This window comes from Macadamia integrifolia, chromosome 4 (assembly GCF_013358625.1).
Source record: "Macadamia integrifolia cultivar HAES 741 chromosome 4, SCU_Mint_v3, whole genome shotgun sequence".
NCBI lineage: Eukaryota > Viridiplantae > Streptophyta > Magnoliopsida > Proteales > Proteaceae > Macadamia > Macadamia integrifolia.
In genome coordinates this window covers 4,952,488-4,979,729 of record NC_056560.1, presented here as the reverse complement: position 1 = coordinate 4,979,729, position 27,242 = coordinate 4,952,488, and the positions used below count along the sequence as shown (strand labels likewise).

The 27,242-nt window shown below is 37.8% G+C and overlaps 2 protein-coding genes across 5 annotated transcripts; one reads left to right on the top strand and one right to left on the bottom strand.

The window, feature by feature from the left end:
- Positions 1–1,914: 1,914 nt before the first annotated feature.
- On the bottom strand, positions 1,915–14,322 carry LOC122076534 (transcription factor GTE10-like). Of its 4 annotated transcripts, none has more exons than XM_042641869.1 (11): positions 13,855–14,322; positions 12,021–13,364; positions 11,869–11,914; positions 11,588–11,743; positions 7,007–7,080; positions 4,001–4,070; positions 3,804–3,881; positions 3,593–3,708; positions 3,417–3,483; positions 3,112–3,242; positions 1,915–3,017 (listed from the first exon to the last, which is right to left on the bottom strand). In XM_042641869.1, the coding sequence occupies exons 2-11, from the start codon at positions 13,344–13,346 to the stop codon at positions 2,655–2,657; spliced, it is 2,427 nt and encodes an 808-aa protein (XP_042497803.1). In that variant the 5' UTR covers positions 13,347–13,364; positions 13,855–14,322; the 3' UTR covers positions 1,915–2,654. The 4 variants fall into 4 exon arrangements, with proteins under 4 accessions (XP_042497803.1, XP_042497806.1, XP_042497805.1 ...); XM_042641872.1 differs by having other exon boundaries at positions 12,021–13,333; XM_042641871.1 differs by having other exon boundaries at positions 13,871–14,322.
- Positions 14,323–19,061: 4,739 nt separating this feature from the next.
- LOC122077589 (protein FAR1-RELATED SEQUENCE 5-like) lies at positions 19,062–21,120 on the top strand. The gene is made up of 5 exons (XM_042643560.1): positions 19,062–19,919; positions 20,052–20,465; positions 20,518–20,620; positions 20,735–20,848; positions 20,894–21,120. The coding sequence occupies exons 1-5, from the start codon at positions 19,062–19,064 to the stop codon at positions 21,118–21,120; spliced, it is 1,716 nt and encodes a 571-aa protein (XP_042499494.1).
- Positions 21,121–27,242: the final 6,122 nt, after the last annotated feature.

Below are 27,242 nucleotides of genomic sequence, written 5' to 3'. Positions count from 1 at the left end.
TTCTCAATGATTTTTTTTTTTTTTTTTTTTTTAATACAATAAATGGACTTGTTTATTTTATTTTATTTTTTTGGTTGAAATGATGTTGTTTACTTGGTTGATAGATATCTTTGAAAAGAATAAGATAACAGAAAGAATAAAATTCCTTATATGTGATTGCGAAAGCTTTGTAACCACATGGGATTTCTTCTTCCAGAAGACCCTCTAGATTGTCTCCTTTGCAAGAAAATGACCATGGCTATGAAATTTCTATATTTCTTGAACAATTTAAATCTATGACATGATAGGGATGGAAATTGAATTTTTTTCTTTTTTTAAATGAAAAAGATCATCACTAGCACCACCAACCCTTGAACGATTCATCTAAGAGTTGGGAGTGCTTGGATACACATCCCCAGGTGTTAGCAGGTGTTGTGATGCGTAGATCAAACCTTTTCAATAGTTGGACCGTGTAGGATGATCGTTGAAATGTCTTGGACAAGAGCTAAATCCACAAATGACCCACTAGGGCCATACAAAAGACACAGACAGGCCAAAATGGGGGCCTATAGGGTCAAAGACTCGCAACATTCTTGGAAAGTACGAAATAGTCTAATAGTTCTATGACTTTAGATGCCATTGAAGGGACTTGATCTGTTGAAGCACTCTCCTTTATGCATTTATGCATATTTTCCCCATAAAATACATGATTGATTCACAAATATATATATATATATATATGTATATGAAAATAAAAAATTTCACTAATTAATGAAGATAAGATAAAACATCTGTCAGAATTAATGGCGTTAATATAAACTATCTAAGCTATGCATAATGATTGATTCACTTATAAGTGGGTGTCATTTACTCTTAAATGCTAAGATCATGATGATGTTAAAGCTTTGTAAAGCATAGATTCGAAGAAGACACAGCGGCAGAAAGAATCACTAGTACTGTTCAGTTGTGTTACAAAGAAAAAGATCTTTCAACATAACAAGCCACTCTGAGAGTGACTCTTGATAGTGCCTGTGATAGAGAGGATTAGATATTCATATTATTTATTTATATTTTTGTTTAATATTTTGGTTTACCCAATTCTCAAGCTAAATTTATGAAAGAGGGTTGGTGACACTGCTATATTTGTTGGAACTAACGACACAACCAATAGGGGACTAGTATAGAAGGGTCATTGAGGTCATTTCCGAAGAGAATGGATAGGTGTTAAACTGGTCAGGGTGCCAATGGGGGGCTATGACAGAAAGGTCGCTGAGATCAATTTCAAAGGAACTCTCAGGTCAGCCACCCCAGCAACGTGCCTAGCCTTTTCTCCAATTTTTTATCAGAAGAAGTATCAATCAGCTCCAAATCAATACAACATCCCGTATGAATCGGTCAAGACTCATATCAGATGATTCTTGCCCCTCAAATATATTGATACCCATACTTTTTTTTTCTTTTACCATATATCTTTATCTGTACTGTATCACTGATCCAATGTAACGATATAATCGACCGATACAACACCAATCCGGCAATTCCTAAAACCAAGTTTATAAGAAGTTACATTGGCCTCTTTTAACATACAATTGACTTCGTCTCACCAAAGAAAGCACACGAATAAAAATAGGGGAAAGGTTCACTGACCGGTAGCAATGAGGTATCGCACAGGGGCATCACACAGGTGTAAGAATCTGATTTTGTCAATGAAGGCAGGTGATCCAAAAGTAGTTTTGAAAGAAAAGAATTTCCTCCATTCTATTTCCCACTTTTACGGTATTTACCTTTTTTATAGAATAAATTGTGCCAGACGAAAACAAGCATCCAAGGCAACTATCTAAACATAGGAGGTCAAGAATATTTTCCTTACAACTGAAAAAGTTTTCGAAGTATAGATTAGGTTCCAAAACAGTGAAAGCAAGATTACAATCACAATAAATCAAATAAATAATTTGACCACAAAAATTTTTCACTATCCCCTTTATGTTTTTGTTTTGAGTTCATTTGACCCATCGGACATGTACAGAGACGCACTAATTTAAACAGGCTCAGCAATCCCCGCTACTACCACTACCACCACCATCATTAGCACCAAGTTCTCTCAACCCTGTACACATCCCCCCATTTTCAACCAAGAACATAAATAAAAAAAGCACTGACGAAAAAAAGGCCCCATTTGATTGAAGAATGAAAGGAATGCCATTTCAACTTATCACACCCCCCACTCCTTTTTTTTTTTACAGTTTGGGAGCAACCGAGCAAGTCCCTTCTATAATATCGACAGCATCTAAAAATAAAGCTCCTAAGCAATGGGGTTCTCCTCCCCTTTAAAAACATCTCATAGCCCCTCAAAATGAATGCCGTTTACCATTTACCATCAACCCGTGGATTCTCTTCAAACACGAGGCAAATCCATGATGTGGGTATGTGAAGATCTGCTTCAACGACAAAACTCTCTTTAAGGAAAAACTCATCCTCAAACTCGAGGAATGGTTAAGCTTCTAATAGTCTAAATGCAATCAGTCCCAATGGCTTGCTTGATGCAGCAAATGGGTGGGGCCACATATTCTGGTGATCCATTCAAGGAGATTTACCACGTCGGTCTTCTGAACCAAAATTTCCAATTAAAGCTCCTTGCGGGTGCAGGTCTGTGACGGCAGAAGAACCAAATCTGGTTAGTCGATTTCTCCTTCCTCAACATCATTTACTGTGTTGGGGTTGGGGTTGGGTTCTGGTTCTGGTTCTGGTTCCGGTTCCAGATCTGGTTCTGGTTCTGGTTCTGGTTCTAGCTCTGGAAAAGGGACACTCTGTAGCTCACCTTCCTCTTCATCATCATCATCATCCATTTTCATGTATAGTCCTAGTTGCTCCAACGGATTACTACTACTCCTCAGCTTGAAACTGCCTATACCATCTTGAGAGTGATCTGGGCTTGTTTCATCGACAGAGCTTGGTAAATGCTCAGTAGGGGCAACCCTAAGCATTTCTAAGTCCTCCAGAAAGTGGCAATTCTCATTAATTTCAACAGTCTTTTCCATCTGTACAATTGTCAGAAGATTTTGATCAGACAGGATATTAAAGAGAAGAAAATATAAGTGATTCCAAACATCAAACAGACACATTTATGTTTACCTTCAGCAATGCTTGACGTGCCGCTTCTCTCTCAAGTTCCCTCTTCCGCTTGGCTTCAGCGACAGCTTCTGCTTCAGCTTGCCTTCGAGCATCTTCAGCAGCCTTGGCTTCTGCTTGCAGCCGAGCTTTTTCTGGTTACAGAATCAAGTAGAAAGCAGCAAGACTTGAGACTTAAAATGCTTTTTGTTTCTTACAACATATATGTATAAATTTTTCTAATATTAAATTCGACCATCCCACAATTCAAGCAGAAAGCAGCCAACAGTCCGAAAATGAACACTCGTTTGAAGAGTTAAATTGCATACCTTCCCTTTGCTGCCTTTCAAGTTCCTCTCTCTCACGCCGCAGTTTCTCAGGATCTCCCTTTTCAACCTGACCTCAGCAGATCAACCCATACCCGGGTCACATACGAAGTAGAAAATACTTTAAAATGGACCAGCACAAGTACGTTTAGAATGAGCTAGTCAAACTTGCAACCAACCTGATCAAGTGTCTTTTCTCGAGCTTTGAGGATGGTATCAGCAAAACGACTTCTCAATAAAGCTGCACGATAAAGCTTTTCGGGGGAGACCTGCCTCTCAGATGGAGCACTCTCCCCTAAAAATGTTATGGGAGAAAGGGTAAGATGACACACCAAAACTGACAAGAACCCCGATTCCGATCAGACACTCATACAGAGCATTCATGCTTACCCTCTTGAGGATCTGCCTCTGCAGAAGGTGGCCTGATTTGGGGATTCTGCTCAACTTGATCCAACCCACTAATAGATTCTGTACAGCCAGGGAACACCATTTCAAACAGTCTTTCATAAATTAGTTGCCCCATGCCATATCAATGGGATTTTACTTAAAGAGCACATGCGAGGAATAAACAGAACCCAGGAACTCACGATTTCCATCTTGTGGGTCAATCAACTCACTTCTCTTTTTGTCTATATCTGCCTCAGAACCCAAGTTCTCCTGTAAACAAGAGAAACAAAAGAATAACAAGTATTAGAGATTCACAAAGACTCAGAAAAAGCTACAAGGACATCAATTCCGGTGGTCACTTGAGCAAAATGTAAATACAGCACCTCACTATTAGCATCTTATAAAACAAATAGCATCTCATATCCAATTTCTTCAAGTTAAATTCAGACAAAAATACAATATATTGTCTCATACACACAGGCATACCCTCCCCTGTATGATATCCATGCATCCCCCACTGTAGGTCCCATGCACCATCTTAGTAGTCCTAGATTTTTTTTAATTTATTAGTTTGTGACTTGGCAGATGCAGATTAGTCTGAAATTTGACATGTGATCAGGGGACTTTGGGTCAACCTGTTGACAAAGTTTCAGCCTCCTCTGAACGGCCATGCAGCAGTCAAGAAAGGGAGTGCCAATCTGTGATTGAATCAAAATTCTTACAAATTCTGACAAAAAATTTTCATGGGGAAAATTCCTGCATTGACCACCACCCTCATCCTTTGCCCACCTTTCTACGCAAAGAAAGGAAAAGTATGTAATCTTTCACTTAAATTTTGATACTCCCCCCAACCCAATCTGTATATGAAAGGAAAAGTATGTAATCTTTTACTTAAATTTTGATACTTCCCCCAAACCAATCTGTATATTTCCAGTAATCCTTAATCTTCATTACTCCAAAAAAAATCTGTAGATAACAGACATATAACTCTTCTCATTACCTTCCATATTCAAAGCTTCAAACCAATCTAACTTCAGTTACCCACCAATGTCAAAGATTTATTATTTTGTATTATTATTATTATTATTTTTTTTTTGGGGGGGGGGGGGGGTGGCCTTAAGCTCCATCATATTCAATACAAGAAATGTGATTTCAGGTCATAAACATAGTTACCAGTAGGGGTGAAACAAGGCCGGGTTGGACAGGGTTTCTTAAAACCCTAACCCAACCCTAGATCCTCAAAATTCAACCCAAGCCCAACCCAACCCTGTCGTGTTCATGTTTAGGCCCAACCCTGCTGGGTTCATACCAACCCAACCCGGCCCTAATTGATCCTATCAAGGCCAGGTTGGGTCGGGTTGGCCCGGTTTGGGTTGACCTTAGCTTCTATAATGGTTGGATTAACCTTGATTGACATGTTTTTTCCATTCATGTTTCATATATTAAAAAATTATAGAAAAATAAAATACCTATTGGAGCCTTAATTTCTATTATAAAGTTGCAAGGTTAAATTTCGGGCCGGGTTGGGTTGGGTCGGGTTGAGGCCTCAACCCTAACCCAATCCAACCCTAACCCAAGGTTGGGGTTTTTCAACCCTAACCTGCCCTCAAGGTCAAAAAACTTGGCCCAAACCCTGTTCAGGCTCAGGGCGGGTTCAGGTTGTCAGGGCCAAACTTTCACCCATAGTTACCAGCGCACACAAAAAAAGTGGAATATCCAAAAACATAATAACACTGTAACACTGTTAGTTTACGAAGGAAATATAGGCTACATGATGCAATTAAATCATCTAAATTGGCTTCTATATTAAAAATAAGCTTTTGGATTGGGTTATGAATATGTTGGGCCTTTGATCCCATGTGTTCTCATTGTATAATATTGGTAGACGACAGGCATACTGGATTAGTTAGTTAGTTGTCTTTATTTCTCTAGTTTAATTGCTATTAAGGGTTTTAGTTAGGCTGGATAAGAATTCTATAAGTCCAATCTTGTTTTGAGTCCATTCTCTTTATAATTACAGTTTCCTAGTCAGTTTACGTTACCTAATTATTAAGGATTGGGTTAGGTCTTCCCTTTCTAGGGTTTGAGTTAGTTTTGAGTTTTCTATATAAGTTTATAAGGAGGCCCAGCATTGTAGATGCAATTTGATCAATGAAAAGCTTTTGCTTCTACTCTCTTCATGCTGTGAAGAATTCCCTAGTGTTTGATCAAGGTGTGGTCAGTGTGGATGGTGTGTTTGATCCATCCAAAGATCCAACTACCTTGTGGTGTGAAACCCAGGTGGTTCTCTATCTCAACATTGTTCTTCCTCCATCTTCTTCTCCATTAACAAGTACCACTCCTAAATTTCTGCAATTCCTAATCTGATTTGGAATTCATATGAAAATCTATATTTTGTAGGAATTTGAATTAAGCGAATCTAACCATTAGATTAACTTCATCCTTTTAATTCTGAACCTTAAAGGAAGAATTCGACTAGAGTTTCCCTCATTTCAGACCTGCTGATCTGGGGATATTTGTGTTCTCATTTTGCAATCATTTCTTAACCTGAACTGTCCTTTTGAAAATTTAATCGACTAACTGGTTTTACTACTATGATATTGCCAAGATATATATCCAGGATTGATTAATCTCTCTCCCTCTTTTCTGAATTCTGTTGAGTGGTAAAATTACTGTTCTACCCCTCTCCTAGTGCCACTAGGATTGCTTCGTATCTTCTAATTCAGACCTCGGAGGATCAATCTCAGCTATTCCATCCCCTAAATCTGAACTATTTCTTTGAATAAAAATTGGCAGACCATTTGTTAAGGTTTGATATCTTTCTTTCCAATGTTATTCTTCTTTGTAAGTTAGCACAAATCAAGCAAAGGAAGTTATTAAGGAAATTGGATTATCATATGCCTTAAAAGATTGTCGACTTTTATGCCTTAAAAAATTGTCGACTTTTATGCCTTAAAAAATTGTCGACTTTTATACCTTAAAGAATTGTCAACTTTTACTTAAATTTGCTTCTACAATTCTTGCAACTACTTATTTAGAATTATCTCTCCCACCATGACAAGTAGTTACAAGAGTCCTATTGATTTTTATTTTTTTTTCTTATAGGGCTTTAGAGAACGTAAACACTATTTATCAAAAAAAAAAGTCACCAATGCTCCCAAGATTAATAACCATCTCCAGAAAATTTCATCACATCATGAATGTACCTTTGTTGTATTTACTGGAGATGAAGCTTTAGCACCCTCAGAATCACTTCCAGAAGAACTGCCAGAGTCCGAATCTGCAGATAAAAGAATGTCAAAATCTAAAATGCAGCATTAAGAAAAGACAAGCAAACCTGTATCAAGCAAAATGGAACCTAAACGGTGAACTTCCCAAATAAAACAATGGAAACCATTTACTTTTCCAGAAGTTTCTGGCTTCATTTCAAATAGCAAAGCTACATGAACGAATAGTAACAAAGAACATTACGAAAAAAAGGGAGTGAAATTTTAGATTGGCCCAAGACCAAATATGCCAAAATATATCCAAGACAGAAACAATCAAAGACCACATGTAAAACCAACCATTAACAGTGGAAGCAGGATGGAAAACCTCATAAACCCATGAATGCAAGAGCCTAAAAAATGGCATAAGAGCTTTAAGATAAGTGGCAACAAATAGAAGAGAACTACTTGTGTGTCCTGACCAAGAAGAATTTGCAACAAATCAATATTCTTGAATTAATAACAGCCTATGATTACCACAGAAGAAAGCCTCAATAATAGCAAAAAACAAAAAAAAAAAATCCCGAGACTCCTTCACTACGGGCCAGAGGGGGAATAAACACGGTCACATAATGGCTAATAAAGTAATAGTACGATACACTGATCTACGCCATTTCCAGAAAGCATCAGAAGCTTCAAACTAAACAACTAATAACATGTGCACCAACTCTTCACAACTCAACAAGGTTTTATCCACCTAAAAAAATTAACAAAACATATCCCACAATATTCTAAAAACGTGGGACCAGTTTCTCAACCACCATCACTGTTCTTACCCATTTCCCCCACCCCCCACGGCCCACACTATGCACTACCTTTAAAAAATGCAATAAAATTACAAACCTCCCTCTCTATCCCCCCCTAGTTATCAATTTGGACGAATAATTCGCGCCGAATTTTTCCGAATTAAATCAAAATTTCTGACCGAATCCGAACTAAAAATAAAATTCGGTAAAATTCGCGATTTTTTCAAAAGTGAATATAAAACGCGAATAATTCGGACCGAACCGGATTAAACTGAATTATTCGGTCCACTTAAACAGTATTAAAAAAAAAAAAAACAAAAAACAAAAACAAAAACAAAAAAAAACCCAATAAGCTTTTTTGACCTCTTTTTTGACCGAATCCTTAAATTAATCAATCGAATAATTCCCGAATCCGAATTTGCTAACTATGCCCCCCCCCCAATTATCTGGATTTTGAAACCCAAACCAAACTCCCAGACCTCTCTGCTAACTCTCCCCCTTCTGTTTTTCTCCCACGCTGCCCCACACATACCAGTCCCTCCTGCACACCCCCTCCCCCCCAAAAAAAGAAAAAACTTCTCTCCCTACAGTCCCATTCATCACACTTAGCCCTCCATTTCTTTCTCCTGCACAGGACCCACTTGTTTCTATCTCCTCCAATACCCTCTTCCATTTCTCACTCATGCACAAGCCCACTGTTGTCAATGACTGTGATCTGTTCGTTCTCTCTCTCCGTCTGTGCCTTTTGTCCATATGCAACCCTTCTCTGTGCATAGATATCTTCTTTGTTCTCTCGCATTCTCAACGAGATTTTTTTACAGCATGAGAAAAAAGCAAGTTACCCGAGACTATTTCAAATTTGAATTGTCGGAACCTTCTATCAATCAGCAGTCTTTCACACAACAGGAAAACTAAAGAAGTCAAGAAAACCATACAATCTACAAAATCTGTACTGTTTTCTTTTCTTTTCTTCTCGTGGCTTCCAAACACATCCTTAAAACTCAAAACATTTTTGCCTAAAGCATTCCTCAATTATATTAACTTGGCATATATCGCCCTTGAATGATCATTGATCACATCCCAACACAGTCAAATGGGATTACGACCCAAAGTTTGCAGATGATGCAACCCGGGGTTTCCTAACACCCTAATTAGGTCGCTATGGGCCCACCAAAGTGATTGAAATTCAAATATGACAAAGAAGTGGCAATTTCATAATTTTCTAGAACAGTTAAGAACCCTTTAAAGAGGTGAAATCTGGGAATAGAAGAGTAATTAATTTCAATGGAAAGGGCTAAGTTGGAATTTCATAGAAGTATGGATTATATAATGGACTGAAATTGCAGAAACGGAGAAAGGAAGGTGTAACCAATGATATGGACTGCGAAACTAAATACTAATAAAAGAATCCAAGAGAGAATACAATCAGAAAGGTTAACCTTGAAACTTCAAATTAAACTAATTAGAATCAGATGAGATATAACAGATCAAAGCTAGCAGAAACTAATTAAGAAAACAGGGGTACTGCCTATAGCAGGGAAAAAAAAGAAGGGAGAAGAACAATAGAGAAGAAAGAGTAGTCAGAGAACACAACTGATAAGGAGAACTAAGGATTGAAAGAAGAATTAGAAGAGGGACATGATCAGCCAAACCAGAACTCACCAAGCACGCATGAATGCTCAACAGCAGCATAAAAAAAAGAAAAAAAAAGACACACACACACGCACACAATTCTATTCAATCTAATTTTCTTCACCGATGGGGGCAAGTGGGTGACAGATACTGCTTCTAACAGAAAATCCTAGTCCAAATCTAAAACAAGAGTATGAGTCTTTCCTGGAACTACCAACAGCCAACTACAATTACAAAGATAAAAATAAATCTAAAATTTTCCCATTGAGCCAGAAACCAGGTTTGGCCTGTGGGTTTCTAGCCTGAGTCAGGCCAGCCACAACAGGATCAAGATGAGCCCACCCATGGTCTGAAACTAAGAAATAGAAATATGACCTAAAATTCAACTGAAACCTTGGGAAATCAAAGATTTAAAGTAGAGGTTCAGAAGACCCTCCCAGTTCATGCAGCACCAGAAAGACTGAATGCTCAGTCAATCTAAAAGGTGCGATCTCACCTGATGTGGCTTTGAATTTTTAGAGTATGCCGATTCCAATTTCGTTCTGATACAGTTGGAATCGGCCTGGACACCCTAGAATCAGCCTAAAAATCCTCTTTTGAATCGGCCAGAATCGGTAACACCTCTGTCGGGCCTCTTTCGATTCCAATTCAACCAATCCAAAACCGATTCCTTGGACCATCTTGCAAGTTACTGATAGAACTAAAAAGGAGAAAATGAGATTGGAAAAAAAGCACTAATAAATAAAACAACCGATTCACTACACCATGACCCCAGGAAAACCAAACAGAAAAGCCGCATCCAACTATTCAATTCAAAAGCGTAAGCAAAAGACTAAATCCACCTCAAACGACTTTCTCAGAGCTTATCATGAATCAGGGAGATTCCCAAATCAGCTCTAGTATGGTCATCCTTTACTTTATCCTTCCTAGTTTACCCATGCCACTTAATTCTCTGTGAGACATCATCCTCTATGTCACCTTCTTTACTTATGATTGACCTAGATATCTAAAACGATCACTTTGCGGTAACTCTCTCTCAACTTTCATCATTTCACTATCCAACGTAGTGTGACTAAAGTTACACATCATATACTTCATTTTTGTTCTACTAATCTTAAAACATCTTGTTGATCTCCATAACTCCAACTTTGCGTTAATCCTTGCTTTTGTCTCATCCAATAAAACAATATTATCAGTGAAGAGCATACACCACAGAACCTCGTCTTCAATGCTCCTGGTTACATCATCCATGATGAGCACGGACAAATAAAGGCTTAAAGCTGATCCATAAAGAACATGACAAAAAAGAGAGAATTAAAGAGATAAGGCCTCCTAAAGACCGTCTAAAAGAATTATACTCGGGTTCTTTTTCAACCTTCCCTACTTTAGATAAAATGAATTACCTAAAAGAAACACATCACTAATTCCCAAAAACACAGTTCTTCGTTACCTACCCACTGAGTTTTATATTCAGAGCTTACTAAAGTAAAACCCATTAATAATGAAAGACGAACCAAATAAAACGTCTCAGGTATGCTCCCACATCACATCCATCAAAATATTTCTGTACGTATCAAATGCAATGCATGATATTATGCATCATATCAGTTTTAAAAGGAAGATACTTAGTAAAAGCAACATGTTGGACAGCTACTGCCATTTCCCTCATATGATTTTTTCAACAAGTTCTATGAAATCCTCCTAATTATTTAGTGTTACATATTCTTCCAGAATACAAAACAAATATATTGGTAAATGTGCATATGAAAGACCAGCTAGTAAATCACAGAGAAATTTTAACAGAAACCCTTAAAAATAATAAGATAAAGAGTCTGAACCCATGTCATTTCTCCTCTACTTACCACTCAATGTTTCAATAATTAAAAAGGAGCCAGTACAATTAATGGAAAAGGCAGATACACATAGGAAAAGAGCTTGATTGAAATTAGTTATTTGCGGGTGTACAGGAAAACAATATAAAATGGATAAAACCATTTATCTGCCAAAAAATAAATTGATTCGACATAAATCATTCTTAAATATCAAAAGTTAAAGTTCCACACATAAAAAACAATAAAGTTGTGTGGTGTGGGTGTGGGTGTGGGTGTGGGTGTGGAAGAAAGCAACAGCGTCAGTTAAGTACCACTAGATGAAGAGCCAGATTCACTACTGGAGCTACTTGAACTACTGCCTTTACTGTTTTTATGAGCCATATCTTTTTCTATCTCTACTGGAGGGTAGCTTGAAACAGGAGGATCATTTCCACCAATATCTACATCCTCATCAACAGGTTCATTGCCTGCGCATGTACAATAAATTAACAAAAAAAAAAAAACTATGAAGAAAAGAGTGAAAATATACTGAAATGAAATGGTAAATAAAATCCAATATTCAAAAACTAATCATTGCAAAATAAAAATTAACCTTTGCAAGGCATTGATGAATTGCTAAGTCCTGATTCATTCAAAATCTGCAATAAAATAGTAGTCAAATGCATAACCAGGCAAGTAATGGGATTGAAGTAGTGTTAGAAATATCACACTAACAAAATTAAAGAAAATTAAAAAAAAAAATACCTCCATTTCACAAGGCTCAGCTTTTGCTTGACTCATTTGTTTCTCCTGCAAATAATCATCAAGAAGCTTTCGTAGTGTCAATAATGTATCGTCACTGAGAGCATCAATATCAACCTCTATCTCATCCTCCCCAGTTTGGCCTCCATTGAAACTATGCCCTCTCAGGAAATTGACAATGTTCTCCGGCATATCTCCTAGCAAAGACTCCAATTCTCTGCTCAGATTATGTTTTTCTTCATCTGTCATGATCCGTTTAACAGGCTCTGTCTTGACATTATGGTTTGCCACGATCTTCCTCTTCTTCGAGGGAGGCATTGGCTTAACAGGTTCAATTTCCCCAGGAACATTAGATTTCACAGTCACTGTCTGTGAACCAGTAGAGGAAAGTTTCTTTCCAATAGGCTCCCATCTCTTCTCAAAAAAATTTCTGAGTGTATCAGCCATAATATGGAAATCATTTCCAGGTGGATTGTAGGTCATTGCATTTGAGAAAGTAAGCCTCACATCAGCCGCAAAAACCAATGGACTCGAGTATTCTCCAGAAGCTATCTTGCTCTTTATTGTCCCAAAGTCCATGGGATGCTTGATAACTTGAAAATAATCTGGGATGTTTAACTTTACAGCATCCACAGGAGTGTTAAAGGCCCAACCAAATTGGTGTGACATCAAACGTTTCAACAATGTCTCACACTGTTTCATCAACATCACATTTGTCGTGCTAGAAGGAGCACCCCGATTCATAGATTCAAACCTCCCTGAAATGCCCCGTTTCAAGTGGGGACCATTGCGGCCCGAAGGAACCCGTTTCTTGCCCTGCCCAGCTGACAACTCGGAAGACCTTGGAAAATTCTCAACCGGAGGCCTTCTTTGACCATCGCTGCAACTGCGAATGTCACTGGAAGACGACAATGCAACACCATTTGTACTCCGCGAGGCAATTCTTTTCTGAAGCACCCTAACCTGCTCAAGATCCGCTCTGAGCCTCATTTCTAAATCCTTTCTTTCTGATTGAGACATCTTTGATACTGAAATGACCTGTAAGGGGACACCAAAGCCATCACACGTATCAACGTTCAAACTAATACACTTCCTTTTGGGGGCGCAAGAATCATCTGAAGCTGTCATCTCTGTATCTACTCGATCTGAACTACCGAAGCCCTCAGATTCACCCATGGTTTCAACAGCAAGACGATAGTCCGACACAAATCCAGAAGAATATCCTTTCGAGAACTTCTGTGTTTTCCCCGTCATTGCGGCCAAGACTTTCTGTGGGTACTTCTTTGATTCCTTCATCCCAGTGTACTCTACAAGAACTGTTGGTGCCATAAGGTTAATCCCCTAAATCTGCACATATCAACCGCGGGAGTTAGACTTATCCCGCAAGGCCAGTCCCAGAAAAACCCAGCTTACGATCTTCCCAGCAAGACAACAGAGTAGGATATTGAGCCAACCTGGCTTCTTTTTTGTTCCAGAATAAGATTAAATTCAATATACCACCAAATCAAGTGCGTTAAGTAATTTATTCTTCACAACATAATTCAAGAACCATAATCACTCGAGAACCATAATCACCCCACCCACGGCAATTATTTTCTCGCCCTGGGGAAAATTTAAAGGTCGAACTGTGTAATGAAATTAGTTTAAAATCGAGATGTATTCTCCTTCAATAATATCAGCTTCTAAACTTAAAAAAGTTACAAATCTTCGATTATGATATACGACTACAAAATTTAAAAACAAACAAAAAAAAAACCCTAACCTCGATGTAGTCAATGGACTCTCAAACAGAAAAGGGAATATCAAAATTGGATAAAGACAACAAAGTAGAACCCACCCTAAATCAAGATTACCATAAAAAACCAGCGATTCTCCAGTCGTTCAACAGATAGGAAAACTCTCCCCTTCGTCACAAATCACGAACTCTCGCCAAAACGAACAAGTGGGACACTGATTTACGCAATAAAATTTGCAGAATAATGATTTACGCATGAAATTTTTGCAGAGAATGATTCACACCCCGTGAGACTCGAGCAAATAAATCCCGGAGAGAAACAGCAAGATCAACAGAAAAAGAACAAACTCAGCTTGGGAGAAGCTCGAAGAGAGAAAACAATGTCATAAGCCCTAAGAATGCTTCATGAATCCAATACGAAACCTGGATCTCGAGCAGAGCCGCTTAAGGGAGAAAGAGAAAGAGAGAGACAGAGAGATAACCCTAGAACCTCTTCTTCGTGATTCTCTTCCAAAGAGGGACACGGAAAAGGAAGAAGTGGAGACCCAACACCCGAATAGAAAAACGAAAATCCGCGATCGCTCCAGCGGTTGGTTCTCTATTTAAAGGCCTTGGCCTCCCTCGGCGCCGCTGCCCATGAAATCTCAACCGTTAAAATATCGACATTTTCTAATCTGACGGTTATCTTCAATCCCTTTTGGTGCCTTTCGATCTAGATCTTAGGGCTAAAGTGTTTCCATCGTCTGCGCGGTAAATATTTTTTTTTTCTTTTTCTCCTTTTTTTAATATTTTACCGACTTCTAATCTTCTAGATGGAATTGATGATTGCGTACAACCCCGCCCATATGAAAAACATGCGGTCTCATCTACTTTTCCATGTGAAAAGATGATTTAACAATTCCAACCGTTAGATATTTAAAAGAAAACTTTGATCGATCATGTTTTAAATTTTAGATTCATTTGATCATTAGGACTCCATGTATTAGTATCTCCATCCGGTATTTTTTGTAGCCTAAAGATTTTTCAATGTTGTGTTCCGCCCCATGATCTTTCTTTTTTTGGATAGATAATTTATATGTATTAAAAAAAAAAGAAAAAATATAAAAGCATAGAGAAAGGCAACCCTATAACCTTCTTTCCAAAAGAAAATAGGAGAGGACTTTAAATCACAAATATTTTTTTTACGGAAACTTGATATGTGAGAAAATGTATTGGTACCAATCGAGACTCAAGACTGGTTCAAATACCTATACCGATAACTTTAATATCAAGGTCCATCAATATGGATTGAATTCATCAAGATAAAGGTAAATCAATTTTGAAATTATACAAGTTCGATTTGAATTTAACCGATCTGAAAAAAGTAATTCAAGCTTTAAATTATGCCCATTACCAAACTAATATAAATCGAATTATGGTTGATTCATGTTGGTATCATATCAATTTTTGTTTTGATCAATCCAAATACCAAAGCTGATAACTTTAATCTTAAATTGGATCAGACTCTTTTTCTTAGTAATGACCATCTTGAAAATCCATAGTTATTTGGACAATCATTATGTGTTTATACAATGATCCAATATTTTGAAAGATATATAAAAACACAAGACATCGATAAAAACACAGAGAATGAGGTATCCAAGACCGTTGAATCATCTTCTCGATATACGATGATCGTACAAATAACTATTGAACGATCACCGCTCATGGGTCATGAAAATAACGGAATCCTCCCAAACCCACCCGCCCAATAGAAAACATAGGAAATTGCCTTGGATTTTCCACTCAAGGAATCACGTGCCCTTTTTGAGTTAAATTATTACACCACGGTAAACCTGCTACATTGTTCTAACGGACGTTGGCCGCGTGGCCTTCACCAGTCCAGTCGCTAGTCCAATAGTAAGTCAAGACAGGGACGGTCGGACGCTTCAGTCTTCTAGCGGATCCATAGTTCGTCGGCTAAGGCTGTTAATGGGTCGAACTCAAGTCGGGACCGATTTAGTAAACCGACAGGATACAATCCAAGTCAAATCAAGAAATGCCCCGACCAATAAACCCGACAAATCACTAATCTGGTGTTCTAAAAGACAAATATCCAACTCAATGTCGATCTTAATATTGGATTTAATTTTTTTAAATCAATTATATCAGATAGGAGTGTCAATTTTGAGCCACACCAGTAAGCCCGATTGAGCTCGACATGTTCATGGTCTTATTTAAATTGGCCCGTTTAATAAATATGTTAGGCTCATTCAAGTGCAAGTGGCTAGCTCGTTGGGTGCCTGACTGAACTGACACGTTTATATGCTTGACTTTAATCGACTTGTTGTAGTCCGATTCAATTTAACCCCCTTTAGTATTACATAAAATTCCTATTGTGCCATTGCTAATAATAAACTAAATAAATTTTCTTACACTTTGCTTTGTAATAGGATTTGGCTTAATTAAGTTTTATTTTGTAAGTTGTAACATTTTTTTTAATTAAGAATTTTCATCATTTCACATCATTTATCTTAGGAAGATTATCTTGTACCACTCATAATTTTAAACCTTACATGAGATGCCACCCTAATTTGCTAATAATATCGAATACATCCCTCATTTTGAAAACGTAATTACACTTAAATCCACTCCGTTAGTTGATTCTCGTTAAGTGATGACGTAAAGTAGTTCAAATTTACTAAATGCCCGAATTACCCTTGAAGAAGGGTAAACTTGCGATTTTTTCCATTATTGTAAACCCCCAAATCGATGATGGAATCCAATTAGGGTTTTTTTGTTCTCTAAGCAAACCCTTCCATGGCTGCTCGATAAGGATTTGATGATTCCAAATAATCTCCGACGACTTACCAAAACGAAAAATAAGAATAAGTTACAGTGACGGGAGGAGCAGAGGCGTATTATGCCCATCGGATCTATGGGGAGGAGCTATGGTAAAGCAATAGAGATAAATGATTTTCTAGATATTCCGAGAAAGAGGCGAGTAGGTATATTAGGAGTGAGAGGCCTCAAAATGTTCACTTTCTTTAATATGATTCAATTGGTCTATTATTCTTCTTCCTCGTCTCTAATTGATTTGGTTGTGTGGTTGATGATTATAAAATCCATGAACAAATTACAAATGGGTTATTGATTCCTTCTTCTTCTTCTTCCACAAAAAGATTGCAAAGGAGATTGGAAAGGATGTGAGAACCGAGAACCGAGAACAGGAACCATCAATCACATAGAATATCACTAGGATTCCAATCATATTTTATTGGAATAGTCTTCACTTCTTACAAATTGGCTAAAAAAAATCCAATTATTGGGGTTGGCAGTTGGCTAACGCTTCATTCCAATTATGGGGGTTTTAGTAGTGTTTTCTTCAGTGAAATCCTTTGTTTAATGGTTGCAGATGAAGATATGTGTCACGTTTTTATGTTTAATAGTTTATGATGAAGGGGGGTAATGGATCTTTGATCTAGTCAGTAGTAGGATCCTTGAATTGGTCGGTTGTAGGGTCTGCTCATATTCCTTCCATTACTGCTCCAAAATTTATAGACCCAAGTTCCTTCAATGGTTGCGCAGGGCGGCGGTAGACCTAGGTTCTTTCAAGCTTCTCAAGGGCGGTGGTAAGGGCAGGTTGGTGCTCTTCATGGGCTTCTCAAGCTAGTCAGGGGTGGCGGTAGGAGTAGGTTGATGCTCTTCTAAGGTTCACTTGCAAGCCTAAGAAGTAAGAAGTTTGCAAGGAAGCAAAAAAAAGAAGGATGTAGAGACATAACATGGTTAAAAGAGTCTTTTATATTTTATAAACTAACGGTGTTAGGCTTTAGGGGTACATTAGATATTTTGGGCAAATTATGATGGTTTCTCATGTAAGATTTAAAATTAGGGGTGGTACAAGATAATTTTTCTTTATCTTATTTATTAAATATTTGTCACATATGTATGGGCTTTCAATCTACTTAAGAAAATAATTTGAGGGTAGACAAGTTTAAAATCCATTTAGATAAAGTCCATTTAGACTTAAATAGGGTGTAGCCCGATGAAAGCCTGACATCTACTAACCTGATTATGAACTGTACCATGCCTCCAAAGCTAGGTCCATTTATTTAAACGAGTGTTCACAGTGCAAGGCTTCTAAGTGGTCAAGCTAGTCTAGACCCGACTAAGATCGGCCTAGCCCAATCGATTGATACCCCTAATATCAAATATGTGAGGGTATTTCCTACCCAACAACAAAGGCAATGCGGGCAGGCGAGAGCTAATGAGTGGCCATAGTTTAATCAGTAGGGAGCAAAGAGGTCATTTTATGAGGAAAGCATGGTTATGCCCCCAGTTCAATCAGGAGGAAGCAAAGAAGTTGGACAAAAATCCTCTGCAATTCCTTGTCGGTGCAATTCTGTGAAATACCCATTTAAGTGATTGACACGTGTCACATACCAAATGAACGGTCCAGATGTTATTCAATTTATAAAACCAATTTGAACCGAATCAGTGAAGAACCATATTTGAACCAAACCGTATCACAACAAACCGGTACATTTGAAATAAAAGGTGAAAGTTTTCCCTCTCTCCTCTTTCGACTCTCTCTCTTTCCCTCTCTCCTCTTACGACTCTCCCTCTCTGTTACGGGGTTTGATTCTACCCTAACCCTCTGTCGACTCTCCCTCTCGCTCGCGACTCTCTCCCTCTCGCTCGACTCTTCCTCACTTGACTCCTCTCACTCTCTCTCTCTCTGTTTCTCGCTCGACTCGCTCTCTCCTTCTGGTACGAAGCGCTTGCAAAGAAGGTATGAAATACTCAAAGCCTTCTCTCTTTCTTTTTATTTTTTTCTTTTATAGTTTTATGTTAATGTTAATGTCTCTGCAAAGGGCCTTCTCTCTCTTTTATTTGTTTGATGTCTCTCTGTTCCTCGCTCGACTCACTATCTCTGAGATTGAAATTTTTTTGAAGTATTTACATTGTACTTTGCACAAAGGTGCTCTGTGGTTTTGAATGCTGAAATATTAGGTTTTCTGTTCAATAAAATTTGAATTTTAAAATTTTTATTTGCTTGTTGTCTCTCTGTCTTTGTTCCTTGATCGGTTCGCTATCTCTGAAATTGAAAATTTTTTGAAGTATTTACATTGTACTATGAACCGGGTTTTTCTGTGGTTTTTAATGCTGAAATATTAGGGGGAAGGGTTGTTCTTAGCCACTTATCAGTGACATATGACTGAAGATGGGAATGCAGATTTAGGGTCTGATTTGAAAATCATTATTTTTATTTGCTCATTGTCTCTGTCAAACCTAAGAGATTTGCTGTCTTTGTCCTTGTTTTGTCTAGTATGGAGAATGTTTGCATGAATGATGCGAGTGAACCTGAGTTTGGGATGTTATTCAACTCAGAACAGGATGCATACGATTATTACAATAGTTATGGACGGGCAATGGGGTTTAGTGTTAGGAGACACTTTGTGAATAAAAGCAAGAAAGACAACACGACTATAACATCTAGGGGATTTGTCTGTTCAAAAGCTGGTTGTCGGTTGAGTGACAAGCGAGACATCAATATTGTTAACCCTCGAGCTGAGACAAGAACAAATTGCGAGGCACGAATGAACATATATTTGGTTGATGAGGGAAAATACAAGTGCCGTGACTTTGTGAGAGAACATAATCATGAGCTTCATACTACATCAACAGTTCATATGATGCGTTCACAAAGGAATATGTTAGACATACATAGGTATGAAATTGATTTGGCAGATGACTCGGGAATCAGGCCTAGATCCACAGTTGAGTTGATGGGTAGGCATGCTGGTGGGATTGAAAACCTAAGCTATATGACTCAAGATGTTAGGAATTATCTTCGCACTAAAAGACAACGTGCCTTAACATATGGTGAAGCAGGTAGTTTGATGAAGTACTTTGTTACCCAAACTATGAACAACCCATCTTTCACATACTCATTTCAGCTGGATAGTGAAGAACAAATAACTAACATATTTTGGGCTGATCCAAAGATGATCATTGACTACACACAATTTGGAGATGTAGTCAGCTTTGACACTACATTTCGCACCAACAAAGAGTGTAGGCCGTTTGGGTTGTGTGCTGGATTCAATCATCATAGAGGGTGCACCGTATTCAGGGCTGCACTTTTATATGATGAGACAGTGGAATCTTTCAAATGGTTGTTTGAGGTATTTGCTGAAGCACATGGTGGAAAGAAGCCTATAACTATCTTCACGGACCAAAACAAAGCTATGGCTAGAGCATTAAAATAAATGTGGCCTCAGACATGGCACGGATTGTGTACTTGGCACTTAATGCAGAATGGCATTACGCATCTGGGTCATATGATGAAGGATGGCTCTCATTTTCTTACAAATTTAAAGAAGTGCATATACGAATACGATGTGGAAGATGAATTCGAGACAGCATGGTTTAATTTGTTGGACGAGTATGATGTTAAGAATAATGAATGGTTGCAGCGCATATATGGGCTTAAAAGTCAATGGGCGAGGTGTTATATGAAAAACACATTCACAATAGGCATTCGAAGTACACAGCTCAGTGAGAGTCTCAACAGTGACTTGAAGGACTATTTGAAGTCAACTTTGGATGTTGTGCAATTTTTTAAACACTTTGAGAGAGTTCTTAACCAGAAGCATGGTAATGAATTAAAAGCAGAATTTGATGCACGGAACAAGATGCCACGACTTGCAAATTCAACTTGCAAATTCAATGTCTATTGTACAGAAACAAGTTGGGGAACTCTACACTCCTGTTATTTTTCAGTTATTTCAAGAGGAATACAATTGGATGACTGTTTGCACCATTATAAGTCGAACTGATGGGAATCCCTACATTTATTTTCGGGTTGGGATTTATGAAGCAGACTGTGAGTATAAAGTATGTTGTAACCCACTTCAAGGAATTGTAGCATGCTCTAGCATGAAATTCGAGACTGATGGTATTCTGTGTTGTCATTGTTTGAAAGTTTTGGATGTGTTAGATATAAAGCGTATTCCTGAATACTATATTTTGAAGAGATGGACACGGGGAGCAACAAATATGGTGGTCAATGACAGTAGGGGGAAAGAAGTTGAACAAGATGTCAACTTGGACTGTACGTAACGGTATAGGCGTATTTGTCATGAACTTATTCAAATAGCAGCAGAAGCTTCAAATACAGTTGAGGGATACGAGTTGGTGAAGGATACTGCGAATGAATTAAGGTTGAAGCTTGGTGATATTAGAAACCCAGTTGATTGCCTTGATATGCCAATATTGACTGATTTCTCAAATGACATATACGATGAATTACGTTTGAAGCATAAAGAGAAAAGTAAAAGAGGTGGTAGACGGTTAAAGAGTTGGGTTGAAAAACAAGGAAAATGAAAAAAAAAAAGTGGAGGACCAAGTAACAGTCAACGATTACAAAACCAATAACCAACTACTGCACCAACTCCTACACACATGATGGATAACACAGATCCCAGTTACATGTCATTTATGGTGAGTAGGTCTAGTTTGTTATGTTGTTTGTTGCATTTTTTATTTTTCTTATTTATTATGGATTACCCTAACATCAATGTCACTTGCAGGATTCTATTTCCCATATATCATCTCAAGCATCTGCAGCTCATCAATTACTGGATGAAGATTATATTTAGATTCAGCTAATGAAGACTTCTTTTTTTACTATTAAGTTCCGTTAATGTGATGGCTTTTTTTGTGCTATTAAAACACAGTTTCATTGGATCTTTATTTTTGTGCTTATGTTAATGAACGGTCCAGGATTCTAAGTTTTTTTTATTGATTTTTAGCCTATAACGTATTAACAATCTTTTTTCGTAGGTAAGAAGTCTTTAGCTCAAATTGGCAGAGCATTTGGGCTAATGCCCAGGTTATGGTGGTTCGAATCCATCAAGACTTTGAAAAGTGAATGCACTGGTTGTCTTACATTATGATTTGTTAACTTGCAAGTTTTAATGGCTGATTAGTTGATTGATTAGATTTGGTTTTGCTTTCTTTGTTGACTTGCATGTTTTATAATTTGTTAACTTATAGCTTGGTTTGTTATGTCTCTGCTACTACTCATTCTTTGAGTCCTAGCTATATGGGCATGGTTTGGTGTTCCTTTCCTTTCTGCCAGTTTCAGATGTGCATAACCCCAATTTGGGAACTTAACGGTGCATATTGCATTTTGGGTTTCCATAGTATTTCCCTTATTATAATGTGATGGTTGGGTTCATACTTTAGAGGGGAGTTATGGGAGAAAGAAAAAAAATCTGCCCAGAATTCGTCCTCCCCAGGCTATCACAGGGTATTCTTGAGTCACAGACCAGCAGCAACAATTTTGGTTGACCAACTTAATGGTGCTGCTGTCTCTCACATGCTGTTGTCTTCCTGCTCATACTATTGCTGCATGTTGCTGTCCAAACTTGAAGCAAGCAAACTGAGGAGTGTAGTAGTTGCTGTCTAAGTTGAATTCTTGCTGCAAGTGCTCTTCTTGTGGCTGTACAAGCTCAGGATGGTAAGGGTGGAAGCTTGGAGCATGAAACTGTTTATTATAATTTGTGGACAGTGCAAATTGTTATGAAACTGGATATGTCATTGCAACCTCTTCACAATTTCGTATTTGTGCTCTACAACAATAGGATAAATCGGTGTAAAAACCAACTTTTATAATTAATTTGGGATGGGAAAAGGATGGCAGTCACCAAGCAATGAAGAGTAAGGATAATGTTCAGGAGAACTTGTGAGTTCTAACATGTGAAACCCAATTGCTTCTGTTTGTTGTTGAAAGCAATTGGATGAGTTGCAGGTAAATGAGTCCCTCAGTCTGTAGTAATGTCCTGTAACATAATATGTATCCTTTGGCTTGTTTCTCCTTGGTATCATATGTTCACTTCCCTCAGTCTGTAGTAATGTCCTGTAACATATATTCTTTGTATTTTGATTATTTCTTTTCCTGAGCAGGCTGGAGGTGCTCTACAGATGCTGAGATGAGGAGAACCTTCAATGAGGGTATTGGGATGGTTATTGTCATTAGTCCAGATACTTCAGTTAGAATTCTCGCAGAGAGAAGGAATTCTGCATATTGTATTGGTGAGGTCGTAAGTGGCGAAGGTGTGATTTATCATTAAAATCTCGAACATTTTTCTCTTTGATCTTTCTGTAATTTATTTGATAGCAAATTTTCTCATGCAAATAAATATGTAATTTTGATAATGCTGTCTGCTTTTGGCATCAATTGTTCTCTTGTGACACAAACTTCTATTCTCTTATTATATATTAGCTCCACTTACAGCAGGACGGATGGCCTAATCGGCGTTTGGGTTGGCTTGGGGATTCTACATAAGCCTTTCATGTGTTTGGGTTCAGTTACGAGTTGCTACTGTACTTAATTTTCATTTTGAATTTGATTATTTTCTTCACTTCTGTTCATCTATTTTCTTTCTTTTCTATGGGTTTTACCTCCTCTTCCCCTGCTCTACTCATTCTGTTTTGCATCTTCCCAGTTCCCACCCAGTTATCTATAGGCGAGGTTTAGTTAACTGCATTAGGTTCAGCTTTGTTGGGTTTGCTCTCCCAGTGCCTAGGACCAAATTTTATCATAGTTGCCATGCTGTTAAGGTGAGCCAAGGCACTGGTTAGTATTATTAGAGCCTAAGCACCTATGCTATTTTCCCTCAACAAGGCCTTCTTGGTTAAGCTATGCATAAGATAGGGTTTAGAATAGGACATTTCAGGTTAAGTTACTTTAAATTCAGGCTTCAATGGGACAATTTTGATAGAAAGGGAGCGAAATACATGTCTTTGGATTAAGTAGACTTTGTTTTGAGATTGACTATGAACCTTACCTCTCTAGTTCTATTGCTTAATTATAGATGATGGAGCTTTATTGTAGGCGACCAGATCTCTTCAACATTCTCTAAGCTCTCAACTTTAAAGACACCTGTTTGTATTGTATGGCCTTGACGTCACATTATGGAGTGTGCCTCTAGGGAATGAGCTTTGACAACAGAAAATGCACGTGAGTTTTCATCAGCAGCAAAAGGAGAAACCTTGGAAGGTAATTACCTTGGTGGTTTTTAACTTTGTTCATATCTATTGCACTTGTTTCTTATATTCAAAGCCTGATAAGCAGATACTATAAGAACCACTGAAGGGTACTCGGATATTATAGTGATGAGGCATTTTGAAAGTGGTGCTGCCCGAAGGGCAGCAGCTACAGCAAGCATTCCTGTTATTAATGCTGGGGCAGGCTTGTTATTCTCAGTATGTCTGGGGGAGGGCTTCCCTTTGTCTATAAACAATGTAATGTGTGTGAAACATTGTTCATGTTTATCTTTACTGTGTAGGCACTTTTGGATGTATACACAATTGGAAGAGAGATAGGGAAATTAGATGGCATCAAAGTTGGACTTGTTGGGGATCTTGCCAACGGGAGGACTGTCCGCTCGCTGGCTTATCTGCTATCGAAGTACCAAGATGTGAAAATCTACTTTGTTGCACCAGATGTAGTAAAGATGAAAGTAAGAAAGTAATGCCCACTTTGATGCATCTATAATCTCCCCCCCCCCAAAAAAAAAAAAAAAAGGAAGAAAAAGAAAGCCAATATTTTCAACTTCAACTTATTCTGGATCCTTTACAGTGTGTGGGAAGAAGCTTACACTCCATATATGGTACAAGCTTGACACCTTTCTTACCCATGATAATGGGAGACTTCAGTCAGTTCTGTTGACTCTTAATTCTAATTCTTTTTCAACTCAATTTTAAGGAATTAGAAGAAATTTCACTTGAATTGTTACTTCTTTTCTGCTGCAATATTTTCTCCCTGATCTGCAGACTCAGGAGAGATGGCCAGTACATTTTTAATGCCTGCTTCCTCTCCCAACTCCACAAGGAACCACTGTCCATTAGCCCTTATCTAAATCTGCCCCGTAGGGTATCAGCCACCGGAAGATTACTTGAAAGGGTAGACAGAAAAAAAGCAGTGGAAATCTACCAAAACACTCAGAAATATATATTGGAATCAAGCTTGTATATAAACATTGTAGATGAATGAATTGGTATTATCTTTGTCCTTTTAGAGAGTTGTCCAATGCACATGCTCTTGGAAGCAAAGGAATTATGCCTTTTAATAGATCCAAAAAAATAAAAGATAAAATTTTTCCTTTTTAATAGAAACTGTAGCACACCTTCTCCAATCCAAACTTGATATCTTCTTTTTTCTTATTTAAAAGATAAGCTAATTAGTTCTGCTTCTTAGTCCTCAATGAAAAGGTAAGGTCTGTGATGTAGATAGAAAGGGAAGAAAGCCCAGCAAGCCCTGCTTCCTAGTCCTCAATGTTTGTATTGTATGGCCTTGACGTCACATTATGGAGTGTGCCTCTAGGGAATGAGCTTCGGCAGTATGAACCAACTGCTTAACATGTATGGTGTTTGGAAATCTTATCAAATCAATATCTGCTAAGTTGTTGGTTCATAGTATCATAGGCAGTCATTGCAGTAGGACTACATTCAATGCCAGTGCAATGAGCTTGTATAATGGTTCAGGATTCACAGGTAAAAATGCGGCTAAGGCTCTGTACTGGCTTTGAGCCTGATACTCAATGCAAGACAATTTCTGAACCTGGTTTCCTTTTCAGATTTCCAGTTTGTGTCAGCATCATTTTCATCCCAAATTGTAACAGAAGTCCTAACATCATAGGATTTAAGCTAATCCAGTTTGTTTATGCCCAAAATCAATGTCCATTTGAACCTCGGTTTTACATGGTATTTTGTGAGCTGATCAATGAATCTATGTCATGAGACACTTGAATACCAAATAATTAATGAATTTTTTTTTTTTAAAAAAGAGAGGATTAGAATGATGATAAGGACAACTTTGTCTTTAGTCCTATGGAAGCAAAAAGGAGGCCAAACTAGGCCCCAGTTTATCTTTGATGGTTGCAGATTTGGATTAGTATATGCTGAAAATTTGTATATGTGTTTGGAAACATTTGCATTGGATAAATCTTGAAAATTATCATGCCACAACAGCATTCAAGAACACATGTAGTTTCAAATGAAATATTAAGATCAAGGGTATAGATTGTTGTTGCTGTTTTGTAACATGAGGAATTACTAAGATGCATGATGAGAATCTGTGGAGTAGTTATAAAAAATTTCCATATTTTTGAACTTTCATGTTCTGAAACAGGGTGAGTGATATAAGGTAGAAAATGGTTTGAGTTCATTGAAGCCGATGAATATGCCAATAGGGCTTAGAAGTTGTTTATATAGGTAGAAGGTTGCATTTTGGTTTCTTTAAAGTTGCTCTGCAATTTTTGGAGGTCTTCCGCTGTATGAAGCCTGCTGGCTGGGCAAAATAGCTCTGCCTTTGGCTTCCATTAGTGATGTAACTTACCTAACAACCTTTGCATGAATACTGAAAATAACATGACTCTGTTAGGTTTGGTGGAGGACTACAGATGGCATCATTGAATGATTCCACCTGCTTGAGTTGGAATGAACTTACTGTTTCAGCTTGAATGCAAGCGCAGGCAGGTATATAGTTGATGCAAGCATCATCTCAAGGTCATGATGCTTGAAAGAGGATTTGGTTTTTTCAACTATAGAACACAAAGTTGAAAAATATACAGCAGCAATACCTGAGAACAGATTACATAACCATTAACCAATAATTCCATTCATCCACACAAAGCAACACCAAGTAGTCCCCCCACCCCAAAAATCTATGATCAGTAAGTAAAAAATGCCAAGGACTATCAGTAGATTAATGCCCTATTATGCTGACATATCATAACCATGTAGAAGATTCGATAACTTCAATCTTAATGAACTAGACTACTTAAATTTTTTTAATAAATACATCAAAATCCCCAGGGCAGGAAGGACAAAGTATGTTCAAAGCATGCTTCAGATGGGCATACAATCTAGCCTACCTGAAAAACAGGAAGAGAGAGATAGAGAGAGAATATTGGATTTAGATTAGTGGAAAGCTTACTTTCCTTTTGAAAGATATTCTGACACCACTGCCATACATTATCTAGAAACACAAGATAAACTGCATGTATAGTGTAATAATATCTATAGTGCTATTTGATCCCATTGCTTCTGAGGGCTCAAATCTAGTTTACTGTATAGAATACTGGATCCAGCAGAACAAAACACAAAGCATTCTGCAACCATGAGGGCATGACAGCAGTAAGGTAGACCACTTAAAAAAAAAAAAAAAAACACTCACACACACAACTCTTGAAAAACCAGCAGAAGGACATGACAGTAATAAGGTAGAACACATTCGTTCACTTTCAAAGTCTTGGTGGATTCGAACCACCATAACCTAGGCATTAACCCAGGTGCTCTACCATTTTGAGCTAAAGACTTCTTACCTACAAAAAAGATTGTTAGTACATTATAGTTACAAGGAAATAATCATAATAATAACCCCACATATGGTTGGCAATGATGGAACCAACTTCATTAATGAAATAATAGTTCTATTT